Here is a 13,521-nt window from a genome sequence, read left to right on the forward strand (position 1 = left end):
GTCGACGCGTAACCCGTGACCTTTAAACGGTAAACGTGTATAATCGTATTCTGTCCGGTGAATAAATCGTTATTTATATCTGAACGATGGAAAAAATGTTAAGTGCTTGTCTAAAAATTTATATTCCCGCTAGGTATGACACTCCCGTGGCAATCGAGCGATACGAGAAAAGATCGAACGCGAGAACGATTCGTGCGTAAAAAAAAAAAAAATGGCCGATCGAAAATAAGGTACTATATGGTGTTATTTGTGAGCAAAGTCGAGAAGAAACGGGGACGCGAAATGTTGGTTCGGATGTTTACGTGCGCACGAGGGAAGAACGGCTCGTTTCCTGGAAAGCGGGGTTGGGCACCTGTCCCTCAGGGACTGCCAACTTTAACGCACGCGCTTATCGACAATATCGAAATTGAGCACCACTGTGACAGTAACATAACCACGTGTATTCGAGGCTAGCACGCGAACGTTAAGAGTACAATGAAAATAAAACACAAAAGCGGCGTATCTCCAGTCGTCAACAAACAATAGAAACACGAATTTTATACCCGGCGCCGCGTTTCGTGTCCCGATCCCTCTACGAAGATTTCTCTACGAACGAAACGTGAGCATTTCTGTACGCGTAGCGTGCGACAAACGAGAGGGAAGAAAATCGTTCGAGAAGCATTCGTTTCGAGACGGAAAGAAGCACCGAGCAACGTAGAGAGACCGAAATGGTCAATATTTTCGAGACAGGTAGTAATTGAAGGCAAGCACGACGATGTCCGAAATCAGTTCGGAATACCAATTGCACGGACGAAATCGTTCAATAATCTTTCGACGCGTTGACCTCGAATAGCTTATACGACATTTAACGGAGAAAATATTCAAAGGAGACGCCGAATGTCAGTTACATGCAGGCGTCCAACGCGCCGGCGCTCAGCGTTGTTTCGTGACCTGTTGCCTAGCAGCGACATGTGGCGAACAACGACTTCAAACCGACTCCGGTGAGAGAGAATTCGACGAGGTATGCCGAAGAGAAAATACGTTATTAGACTTACCGGATACCGCGGGCAGGGAAACGAGCACAAGCAGAGGCAAGAGGAGAAACGCCATCGATGCGTAATCCAATTTTCGGCGTGGCAACAACATGATGCCTTGAATTTTATCCACACACATCGGGTAGACACACACTCATCGGGGCCCGGGCGCACACACTAGACAGAACCAACACTTCGGTGCACTTCAGTATAAGATCCGCGTACCGTCACTTGACCACGCACATCGTCCGAAATCTATGTCACCTCCGATACGTCCAGCAAAAGTGTATACACGTTCACGCGAGGTAGTACGAGAAAAAAACATGCGGCAACCGTATACGAACACGACCGCGTCCGAAACACTTCTGGGATCCCTATTGTTCGCTTAACGCGCTGAAAGTAGTTCCCCAGTGCGCGCGCACCTGCCTCCAACGGCTGTATCACTACGCCACCATGGGATGGCTGACTACGCGAACCAATAGGAAGTCAGCTACACGAGAAAGGAACCGCAGCGCACATTCGGTATACTTTTCGCGAGAGAATTTTTCGAACGACGAATTCGAACGTTTTTCCGACAAATTATAAACGCGAATTCGAACAGCTCGCGTTCCGTATCTTACGAACGAACCGTCGATTAGTAATTCGAGTAAAAATTGATGTACACGAACCTCGTTACGTCGACTCCGTCGATCTATTACTATCGACGCGTAGACACATCTATCGAACATCCCTCTAAACGCAAAAGAAACGGAATACACTTCGGTTTACGTACAAACAATAACGCGCACATTTACCCGAGCGTTATCAATCCCGTAAGATCTATAATTTAGTTGCACATTAGCCGTGCATCCGTAATAATTGATTCCATTACGGCAAACGCTGTAGATACTTTTAATTAATTCCTACTTTCCACTATACCGTGCTGCGTGTGAACGGACCATCCAGCCAGCGGTGATTGCATCGGCTGTTAAGGTTGTTAGTTAAGTCATACACACATGTAACACCGCGCGGATCTATCGGGCCGATTTTCGAGCGGCGTACCGGCCGTTTCTTTGACTTTGTTACGCGAATTCGAGCTGCGAATGTAAGCCGAATCTCCGTTGAACTGAAATCTAACGCCGTCGCGCGTGACGGAACGCAACGGAACGTGGTCAGTTATAAAGTGCCAAGACGCCGATGCGTATGAGCATCGTCGAGCACTGGCGGAGCATGTCTGATCATTAATTAACCTTCCAGCGGTTGATTGCGTGTAACGCGAAATTCATCGCCAGTATAGCCGCCGCCAGGCGCGGCTGCTGCCTTAACGAATACAAATGCGGAATTATAATTCGGTGCCCTCTCTTAAGTCCATTCAGCAGACGAAGCCTTACGAATTGCTTTCCCTTTTGTGTCCCGAGCACGCGAGGAACTGTAAATGTGCGGCGGTCGTTAGTTTTTATTAATGAAACTGTTAACCCTATCATCGAACTACAAACATCTGCGAGCGATGCGTTTTCGCGCAAAATATTACTACGCGGAGCCCGACACCGCTCTATTTTACCAACTCGAGGGAATGAGAATTATTTCTCGATCGAGGACGTAAAGAAACATTTTTGGAACGCCTCGGTTCGGAAAGAAATAGAGCGTTTCGTGAAAACTCGGAATTTGCGTATTTGTACATTGTTAAATTATAAAAAAAAGAAACGATCTGAAACGTGTAAGAATTATTAGATCAAAAGATTTCCTCTGAATAGTTCTACTTAATGAAAGGAAAGCCCAAAGTTAGTTATTGATATGATATGTAACTAATATAATTGTATGGAATCAAATTATTTGTGTAATAAAACGTGTAAGAATTATTTTTTTTCATGCATTGGCTTGGATCTTTATGTACGATTGCTTTTGTGAAAACCTGTATGCAATTATATGTAATGAATGACTGTTTTCCTTAATACTAATGTAATAATGCATACTAATATTCTTAATAAATCTTTCAAAGAATACATTGTGTACATTTTTTTTTTAAGGAATATAAATTTGCATTATAAAGTGCTGTAAAATTATATTGCAAAGCGCTTTATAAATAAAATTATGAAATAAAATCGAATGAACATTTTATCCGTCAATTATATTAATTATACATTATATTAACACCTAATTCTGGGCTTTCCTTTCATTAAGTAGAACCATTTAGAGGAAATCTTTCGATGACGATAATTTGCTCCAAAATCAAAATACATAATTTAAGACTTTAGAAAAATATATACGTTATTTAGAAATATAGTTTTAGACACTGTGCACTTTTCATACCCATTAATGTTGCCAATTGATTCATTATTATCGGAAAATTTGTTCAAAATTACGAAAAGACTTATTGAATTATAAATCGATAAATAGTATAAATTGAAATCGACGCTAATTGAAAAGTAAAATGGAATTCACTGGATGAAGCATACCCTCTCTGACGAGAATCACCTAAAAACAGAAGAGAAAGTTAATCATAGATATTTGTTTCTATCGTTCGATGTAATTTTCTTGTACACCCTGAATTACAAGTTACAGATCGTGCATTTGCGCATGACGTCGGGGATCGACTCCCACGTAACATCGTAGCCAGGACAACACAAGACGTTATTAAGTCGATAAGGACCACGTGACACCTTTAAGCACTTCTATGACATCATGTCCGATCCGTTAGTGTCTACGGAAAATAAGTTGAACGATCTGAATAAGAAAATTGCAGAGATCAAGAAGAAGATCCAACTATCAGGTAAAGCCGCAGATTAAACGATACCACGAAAAGTAATAAAGCTGTAATCAGTTTGCTTAATCATAGTTTAATATTCATATATTTCCTGCGCTGCTGCACGAAGGGTTTAGCCTCGAAAAAGAAGAAAATTCGCTGGCATTTATTTCCCAAGCGAGTTCCTGATTACACGCAAAGATACATAAGAACACGTTTAACCGGAAAGACTAGAGTTCAGAAAGAAATGTTCGTGTCACATAAGTGGCTCCCCGTTGAAAAAAAGAAGGGTGAAGTTTCCACCGGTTTATCGATATACTGCTATCAAAGCGTTAATTATAAAATGGATATACCAGTAAGCATTTCCATTATACGCGGCTGAGCGAGTATCGTCTTAGTTTACGATCTCCAGCCAAGAATTAATATTTCCTACTTGAAAGTGATTTCTGTTGCTCCCCGATCGTGTCATTTTTATTCTAATAAATGATCATACATGCCGGTACATTTCCCATATTAAAGACGCGCTTGACTTATCAATTATATCCTCGGCTATGCAACGACTTCGGTCTACACGAGTTCTCTACCTGCAACGTGTGAAATTATTTTTTATAATACGGATACCATACATACGTAAAAATGAAGAACAAATGAGAAATTTTAACCGTACTCTTGATTTAAAGAAAAAAAATCGATCGGTCCACGATAATTATAATCTCAATTTTACGATATCACCGAGTCCCGTAAACCTTGAGAAAACCTCTCAATAGAGATCGTATCGCCGTGTCATTCGAACCGATCACTGTGAAAACACGTCGTGATTATCCTTTTCTGAGCTCTTTCCCGAAATCGCCTAAAATGACAATCCAACAACCCGTTATTAACGAATTTCCTGAAACGAACCAGTCCCTTTTGAAGAAAATCGTGGCTTCGATTTAACCAATTCAGGTAATTTCGTCAATTTTTCAATGGCATGCATGCAAAATACATACGCTGGATCGTGTCTACGTGGTTCGATCCATTGCAGCCACGAGAACGGTCACGATTCGCGTTTATTCTATCCTGCGGCTATTATTATGAAAACGTTTTTCTCTTGTTTTATAGCTTAATTATCGCTCCGTTACTTGCACGTGCAGTTAAGAAAATGAAAAGGCGATTAAAACCGGATTGACTTCGGAATTCGTTGTACGAGAAAGCATAGCGGGACATAATCACAGAGATGGTACATTATTTCGCACTTTTCTGCCCCAGGCTAGTGACTTTCTTCTTCTCGTTCCTTCGACGATCTTTTTTATGTCTTCTTTCATACAAATTAAGTTCCATCTAATAATCATAGTGGTACAAGCACTTTCGTATTTTTTAATTCATCGATACACGACCAGGATCGTTAATACCGCGAATGTTTTCAAACTTAGTAGGTCATCATCGGACATCATTTTTGTATAATCAATCCAAAGCGGTAACGAGTACGCGAATAATTATTTTTACCAACGAAATACTCGTTTATTTCAATGCAGAATATTACTTTTGCTTACTCGTTCTTATTCTGGATCAATTACGTAAAAATAAAAACAGTGCGTGCGAACCACCTTTTAAAACTGATAAATAAAAAATACAAAAGTGCTCGAACAACCACGACGATTAGGGTTCGTTTTGAACGCTCCAGGAGCAACAGAAATTTTTGGCGATTAAAGGTGCATTTCTACGACATTCCTCGTCCGCATAAATCTTAGATAGAGTGGGCTGAGACCATTTTATCGCGAACAATTTCTCCCCAATGATGCCCCGTCACAATTGGTCCACGAGACAAGACGCGTTGATAACGAAACGCTTATCTGTCGTTCACAGAGGGACAAAGGAAAGCCAATTTCGAGGAGTACGAAGCAACGAGGCATGAATACGCGGAGAGAATCGCGACTCTCAAGCAATGCGTCAAGGAACTGTACACGGAGTACGCGAAAACGAGAAACGTAATTAAGACGACGAACGAACCATTCCAAATAATCGATTCACGAATCGAAGAAACGAACGAACTGAAATACCAGTCGACTCGGGGAGAAATTAAATATTTTTTTTTACGCGCCACGTTTCAGAACGAGGGAAAACCGGAGAAGAGGATTCACATGGGTCGCGAGTCCCCGGTTTCTGGGAAAAGACGTAATTTAAGCGAGACAATTGCTAAAGCGCAGGAGGACAATGTACGCTTAAGAAAGAAGCACGATCTAATTAAGTATCAGCGCGAGAAGGTAAGCAACGAGAGATGCCAATCTGTTGAAGAATATTCCGCGCGAACCTACAACTGTGCCTCTGCATAAATACGATGTTTCTTAGCGACAGCAGAAATTAAGATCGCTGCTGGAAGAATATAGCCAATTAGCGAATGATAAAGCGCAGAAAGTGTTCAAGAAGAAGATGGAAACCCCGTTGAGAAACGTGAGTTGGAAACGACGAGAGAAACATTATTACGGACGCTTGTTATTACCGATGCTCGAATCTTTTGGTAGAAAATCGTCAAGCTCGAGGTACGGTTGGAGCACATCAGAATGATGCAAATCAAGGCGAACCTGACGCGAATGAAGTACCGTGCGATGCATTCCGAGCTGAAGGAAAAATCGGTGTTCCACGTCTCTTCGTTGAAGAGCCTCGAAGACGAAATCAAGGAGCAAGAGATCGAAGTGAAACGTCTACAGGCAAGGCAACGAAGTTTATCGATAAACTTTGCGTGTGAACACGTACAGGGGAACGGACAGTGTGCTCTTCTGTGCAGGGAGCGCGAGAGGAAGCTGTTCAATTGAGAGACAACTCCCAGGAGACGTTGATCAAAGAAGAGATCGAAGTTACGAACTGCAGTAAAGAGCGTAACGCTGTACTCGAGGATTACAGGTTCGAATGAATAAATAATTCGTGAATTTAACCAGTTTTCGAGAACTGTAGCGCACGTTGATAGATCTTGTCGAGAAATTTTCAAATTTGTCACGTTAACGATAATTCGTTATGATTCTGTTCCTCGATCTACCGCCTATTTTTTTAATTTCAATAGATCTTCCTCTTACCGATTCCTTCAAATTGTCTCCGCTTCTCTTCCATTTTGTTCATTCGTTCCAATTCTTTCGTTGTTTCTTTTTCTCTCCGCTCAGAATTTTGTAGCCTCTTGACCTCCTGTTGGATTGTAAAGCTTGTTGAGTAAATAAAATCGTGTTGTCGTAGTGATCATCTTCGGAATAGTATAGCTTGGTCGCATCGTTAAAATTGACCACGTATAATTTAATTTTAAATTGTGTGTCCATTTCTTTAATTAAACTGTACTATTTCAAAGACGAACACAAGAAGATGGTCAACAAAATTGAACAGAATTATTTCGAACAATGTAAACCTACATTCTTCGAAACTGCAAGGTCAATGATACTTTTTTAAACGGGTTATAGTACTACGACCCTTGTGTGATCTTGGTAACAAAAAGTTCAGACAAATATGGAAATATGTAGATATAATTAATGAAGTAACTACGATAGAGAGATTAGTGTCTAGAAAAAATAGAAGTCCGCTAATTTCGTACATTTCACATTATTTCGAGCACTCCTCGAAATAAAATTTCTTCGCTAATGTGTCTGTCGTGATTATTCCATTTCCACACATTTCTGAATTTTTCATACTTAGTATCACATAATCATCGTGCTATTATAGCTCATCCAAACCTTGGAAAGAATTGTTTTCTGTTATCTCATCGTAAAATTTGCCTCAGCCAAACAAATAATGTTCTTTGATCAAAACAAATAAGATACTTAAGGTGATCAAGTTGGATCTTCATTTCTCTCCCGAAGTATCGTTCCCTTTCCTCTCGCCATTTTTGTGCTGTCGTTGCTCCATCTTAGACGGTATCTAACTGAAATTCTGTTGCGATCAGGCAACGCGTACTGGAACGAAAAACGGAACTCGAGCGTTTGGAAAAGATGATATTCCACTCGCGTCCGCGAGATGATTTCGACACACGTGGGAAAAGCCGTGTGCAGACCGCAGAGGACATTACCAAGGACGAGGTGACACAACTCGAGGAGGCGTTCGCCAAGCTCCGCAGCGCCACCGGAGTGTCTAGGTCCGAGGACGTCCTGAACCGGTTTCTGGGTCAGCGGGCGACCAAGGATAATCTGCAGAAAATGCGGGTGGCCACGGAGCAAGAGAAAATGACCTTAGAAAAGCAGAGGCAGACGTACATCGCCGAGATGGAAACCAGAAAGTTCTCTGAAACGAAGAACGCGGAACAGTGAGTCCTTCCTACCTTACTTCCTTCCTGCGTTCGCCAAGGATGCACGGTGCGTTTACTTGTGCCTTGTTCTTCTGTACAATGTAACGTGTAACGTAGAAACGCGGAACAAGTCGAGAGACTGAACCACCGAATAGACGAGCAACTCGAACGCCAATCCAAGGCAGAAACGGCACGACGAAGGATCGAGGATCTTCTGCAGAGAGTGGCCACCATATTGTGGAACTTGTGCGATAAATTCCGGGTGAGCTGTTCGAAAAACAATGGATATTACGTTACTTTGTTTGCTTAAATTCTTTTAATACAGAATTAATGTTTTTATACTTTTGATCTCGAGGACAACGCGAGAAAGGTTTTTCCATTTTATATACGAGTGTTTAAGTTAAAGGTACTCTTCATGATCGCAAAAGTATTATAGGAAAATTAAAATAGGATATAAAATGCATTACAATTGATTCGTAGGATCTATGCAAAACTGAACGGAAGTATAATAGGGAAAATATAATATCGTACAAAATGTGCTTTGATTTTTAAAATCACGTTACTTAAACGATCAAATTCATTTAACGTACACAAAGTTGATCCGAAGAGGGCCTTCAACATGGACCATACCCACGATGTAAAATAAACAAATTTCTCGTACTCCATAGAAATAATAAACTTGAAATCGATGGAACGTTAGCGATGGGAGTAAGGAACGTCCATCGAGAGATTTTACAGGGTGGAAGAACAAACATCGGACGAAATAAAAGATTAGTTTCCGTCGCGATGAATGTTTTTCAATTAACATACGTTCGTTCGATAAACCAAGGAGATATCGCTGGTGAATTAACACCTCCCGTGGCAAAAGCGTTTACAAAATCAAAGCCCATTGGGGCACGCTTGTGCCGTGTTAAAATGGCCGATGGAAATACCGTGTAAATTCCTAATTAAATTAGTGAAGCCGGCTTCAATGGCGCTTACACGTAATGGAACCGCCACGAGTTTTCGTATCCATACTATATTGTCTCTGGCGGTTTAACACCCCTGGCGTGCATCCTATTCGTTGCTCGTCCACCAATGGATTTTCTTCGACAATCTCTACCTGTAATTCTCACCCAAGGATACCGCTGTCCTACGCATTAACACCTCCAGACCCGATCGAAAGTAAACACATCGGTAGCACGTCGGGCCGCGAGAATATCAATTATTGATTCAATCGATCCCTAGAATCCGTGCGTCTAACCCTCACTCGTTAACTCGCTTTCCAATTCTCTATTTCCTCTTTCACTTCGCTGCTGGCCGCGTATAAACATTCCGAAGAAAAAAGAATACCATTCGGCACGAAACCGTGAAGAAACACCGTAATCTTCTTTTCCTGAAAATCAACAAAAATTTCAATCTTGGCTCTTCGATCGAAGCAACAATTACAACCACAGTTCTATGCACGCGTTAATACTGTAATTTTCAACGCTTTGTTCTGTTAAGGATAACAGATTCAGTTCTTGTTTTTAATTATAGAAATCTCTTAGGAAAATTCCAAGGTGTCGAAAAAAATGACGATAACTTTACATCGATTTGAAATTTCGAAATATTTGAACGAAATATAAATTATATATTATTCGTATTAAAAAGTATTGTATACCAATAGGTGTCGATGATAAAAAATACGAGACAATGAATATACTAATGGAAGAAATGTAGGTGACTTTGGAATTTTCTTTTTGCATAAACATAAATATATTGATGTAATACAATTTTTTATTCAAAGAATACAATTTGAAAAAGAGCATACTAGACAACAGTGTAACAGTTATATGTACAATTACATATAATATATACACTTTTATTTAAATCATGATAATATGTTTAAATAATATCATTTTATGGAATTTTTATAACGGAAGCAATCATATTCGCACGTTGGTACGACTCGTAGAGATGTTAAAAAATTTTGAAATTTTGTACAACAATAATTCGCTAAATTAAAAACATTGAATCTATTCACTTGTTGTAACAAATTGTATTTTATTGCAATATTTGTAAATGTTACGGGTAAATAATATTTTCTCAGGATATACTTGACGCGCTACCCAAAGATAAGAAGGAGATACAAAATCCTTTACAGCTCGTGGAATTGATAAACGAGAAAGTGAAAATCATAATTGAAACCCTAGGCGGCCCAGATAAGTACCTCGAAGTTTTGAACGAAGTAATAATCGATAAGGTAAATTTCAAAGTATCGTATATTATTACATATTTTATGTATATAATACATAAGAAATTCTGAAACACAGAGATGGACAAAATTGTTGTTTAGCTGAAAGTTTATTCCTAAACGAATAACAGTTAAACGACTTTTTATCCGGTATTCGTTCGATAAAAATAAAAATTTGAATTATAGAATGAAAATTTCTCAATGAACGAATAAATAATTTAACCGTTCAATTTTTCCGATATACGCTTGATAAAAATAAAATTTAAATTACAGATTGAAATATTTCACAATGAACGAATAAAAATTTAAATCGAATAAGCGTCGTGAATTAATCGTTACGCGTTGCATTTATTCGCCATCTTGTATTCGAATCAAATTTTGTCCTTCTCTGACGAAAGATACTTATCAAGCCATAAGAAATACGAAAAAACGTAACAAAATCTATTTTTACCGTCTTTGATGTAGAATCTGATAATAACGATTTAAAAAAGTCTATTTTCTTCTACTATCGTAAAAAGAACATAAAACAAATTCGCACTACCCACTTTTACGTTAATTTACAAAAAAAATTTAAATGTCGATAAAGTATAATTTATTCAAAAACACAAAAACTAATTGTATGTCCGTTCGTATGTATAGTCGTTCCCTTTCTCAAGTCACCCTGTATACATTTTGTCAATTGCACTTCATTTTGTTCATTATTTAAAAATAACTAACCTTTGAAAATGATCTCGAGACGTAAACGTCCTACTCGTAGGAAGTCGCAACGTAAAAGACCGTTACCGTTCAAAACGACAGTTCTCCTTACGCATTTTGGTAACCCTTATCAATTACCAACTATGTAACACTTACATCTAAAATGGATCTTCTATCGATTATTTAGTTGGAAACAGTATCGATTGCAACTACATCGGCTGAAGGGAAAACGATACGTGCAAATGGAGGGCCACTTTTCCCGCGATTTCCATCGTCAGCGACACCAGCAACAGTGCCATCTGAAGACGAGGAAGATGTACCAACTAGAAATATTCTCAAAAAACAAGCCCAGCAACTATTCGATATTAAAAGTCGTCGAAAAGGATTTACCTTCAGAAAATAAACATATATATACAGATAGATTTTGGTTAAAAATTATGTTTAGGCGATCCCACGTAAACTGTTACAAACACTGTAAACATATAATAAAATATTTCTCATTTGCAAATCAGATTCGATGTGTTTCAGTCGTTCGAAAATTCTAACTTCGATGAGGTTAATTTTTTGACGTTACGTTCACTTAACACTTTCTGCTCGACTTGGCGAATAATGTATCACCTGTTAATTTTTAAACCTTTTTTTGTCGCTTTGCATAACTTAAAATTGACTTGCTTTACATAAACATCTGTTTTGACCTTTCTACAAACATTTAAATCAGTGCTGTCCATGGTTAGGATATCTACCTATAGTTCCCTCTGCACTCTTTATTACGTCTAATAGGGGAACGCGCATGCAACGCGACATCAGTCAGCGTTTCCATACTGTGGTAATGAAGATAGAGTGGGAGAAGCTTCGAACTATTGTTGCAGAGCACTGATTTAACTAATAAGTAATTGTATTGGTTTTAGAAATTGCAAACATGCAAGTGCTTTATTCGATAATTGAAACAATAAGTTAGAATTTTCTACGATAATAAAAAGTTATTCAATCTATCCTAAACAAATTTTTTTCAAAATATATTTAACGTTAATTACCTATATAATAGTCACATAGAACTTTTCATTGAAATTTTAAGTTAAATAATATTTTAGCGATGATAATACAAATAAAGAAATATTGTAAATACCGTATGAAATTCGATACGATACAGCGATCTCTTTTATACGCAGACCACATACATGTTACTGCATCAATGCGACATCTACAATTTATATTACGATATAATGATCTACTAAACTAGAGTATTACGCCATCTGTTGTTTTTATCCAAAAACATAACACTATCTAATGCATCGAATCAATCAAATAATGAAACAAAAGTGTAAATGTCTCACAGCGAGATATAAAACAGACGTTGTAATTTAAAGTAATCTAGCAACAAGTTTCTCGATGTACCTTCTTCAATCTCCTTTCATGCAGTTTTTACATATGTATGTACGTTCCAATTTTGTTTTCAGATTTTTGACTCTGCTTTCATTTTTCGATCCGTTTTATTCCACGATTTCTTGATCACCAATTTTCGCCCTACTTTAATTATTACTGTTTTATTCATAGTAATTGGCGTTAAATATTATCTGTCCCAATAATTACTATCTGTATACGAAAGTATGGGATGAAAAGTGATGGCAAAAGCTACATTAGAAAATCTTATTTTACCTATATTTTGTATATTTCCAATACAACGGAGGTAGCTAAATACTTATAGACAGTTGTGCAGAGCCTTTTATTAAAGTTCCAAATAATGTTTCAACGGAGATACTGTGTGTATAAATGTCCTGTAAATTCGTATAAAGTTTCGTGCGACATAGTGATCTTTTTGTGCGGTAACAACGCATTACTGCATTGATGCGACATCTACGGTTTATATTATGATATTATACTCTAACAAACTGCATTATTACGCCATCTGTTGATGTCTTTTCAGATACATAGAGTCATTGGAAAAAAGTAAATGTCACAGCTAGATATAAAATAGACAATTATAATATTGTAGGCAATATTTGTTGGTGCCATATGAATTGAAGGCTCACAATGACAGACAAGATACAAAATCATCTTAGAGAAATTAATTTAACATCAATCAACTACATAGTAATCACATAGAACCCTTCAAGGAAGTTTTAAGTAATGTTAAATAGTGTTTCAGTGGAGATAATATATACAAAGAAGTACTGTAAACTCTCTATAAAGTTTGGCTGCAGCTGTAAAGTATTAATTCATGATGAAACGATAGATGTCGTGTCAATGCAGTAATACGTACGTCATATAATACAATATTCAGAATTAATTCATGATTGAAACATTAGATGTCGCGTCAATGCAGTAATAGATATATGTTAATTCGTCATGGCACACAATACGCATACGTATCACTTCATTGATGCGATATGTACAACTGCAATATTATACCATCTGAAAGGTGTCATCGTGTGACCTCGTGTTTGACTGCCTATAAAAAGTATTTAAAAATTTTTGGAATATTAATAAGGAGCCTAAGGTGAGCGATATACATATGTATTTACAAACACGATTATGAAATGTTGAATAATTTATATAAAATATTGATGTAAAGAATAAACTACAGAGATGAAAAATTGTTAAATAATTACTTAAACAGAATAACCGTTTTATATAA

At 38.0% G+C, this 13,521-nt stretch overlaps 3 protein-coding genes across 4 annotated transcripts in view; 2 read left to right on the forward strand and 1 right to left on the reverse strand.

Annotated features, from left to right (window-relative positions):
• N (neurogenic locus Notch protein) overlaps positions 1–1,152 on the reverse strand; it is a 481,045-nt gene extending 479,893 nt beyond the window's left edge. The window contains exon 1 of one of the 2 annotated variants that reach the window (XM_076327069.1): positions 1,035–1,152. In XM_076327069.1, coding sequence (XP_076183184.1) covers positions 1,035–1,152 — 118 coding nt within the window. The remainder of the gene's footprint in view (positions 1–1,034) is intronic. The other variant, XM_076327068.1, reaches the window with a different exon arrangement.
• A 2,522-nt stretch (positions 1,153–3,674) lies between these two features.
• Positions 3,675–6,527, forward strand: Ccdc151 (Coiled-coil domain containing protein 151). The gene is made up of 5 exons (XM_076326808.1): positions 3,675–3,762; positions 5,581–5,702; positions 5,826–5,978; positions 6,064–6,165; positions 6,237–6,527. The coding sequence occupies exons 1-5, from the start codon at positions 3,675–3,677 to the stop codon at positions 6,525–6,527; spliced, it is 756 nt and encodes a 251-aa protein (XP_076182923.1).
• Positions 6,528–7,682: 1,155 nt separating this feature from the next.
• LOC143154820 (uncharacterized) lies at positions 7,683–11,289 on the forward strand. The gene is made up of 4 exons (XM_076326809.1): positions 7,683–7,993; positions 8,093–8,237; positions 10,047–10,199; positions 11,074–11,289. Exons 1-4 carry the CDS (start codon positions 7,683–7,685, stop codon positions 11,287–11,289), a joined length of 825 nt encoding a protein of 274 aa, XP_076182924.1.
• Positions 11,290–13,521: the final 2,232 nt, after the last annotated feature.

Source organism: Ptiloglossa arizonensis, chromosome 2, assembly GCF_051014685.1.
Source record: "Ptiloglossa arizonensis isolate GNS036 chromosome 2, iyPtiAriz1_principal, whole genome shotgun sequence".
Taxonomy (NCBI): Eukaryota; Metazoa; Arthropoda; class Insecta; order Hymenoptera; family Colletidae; genus Ptiloglossa; species Ptiloglossa arizonensis.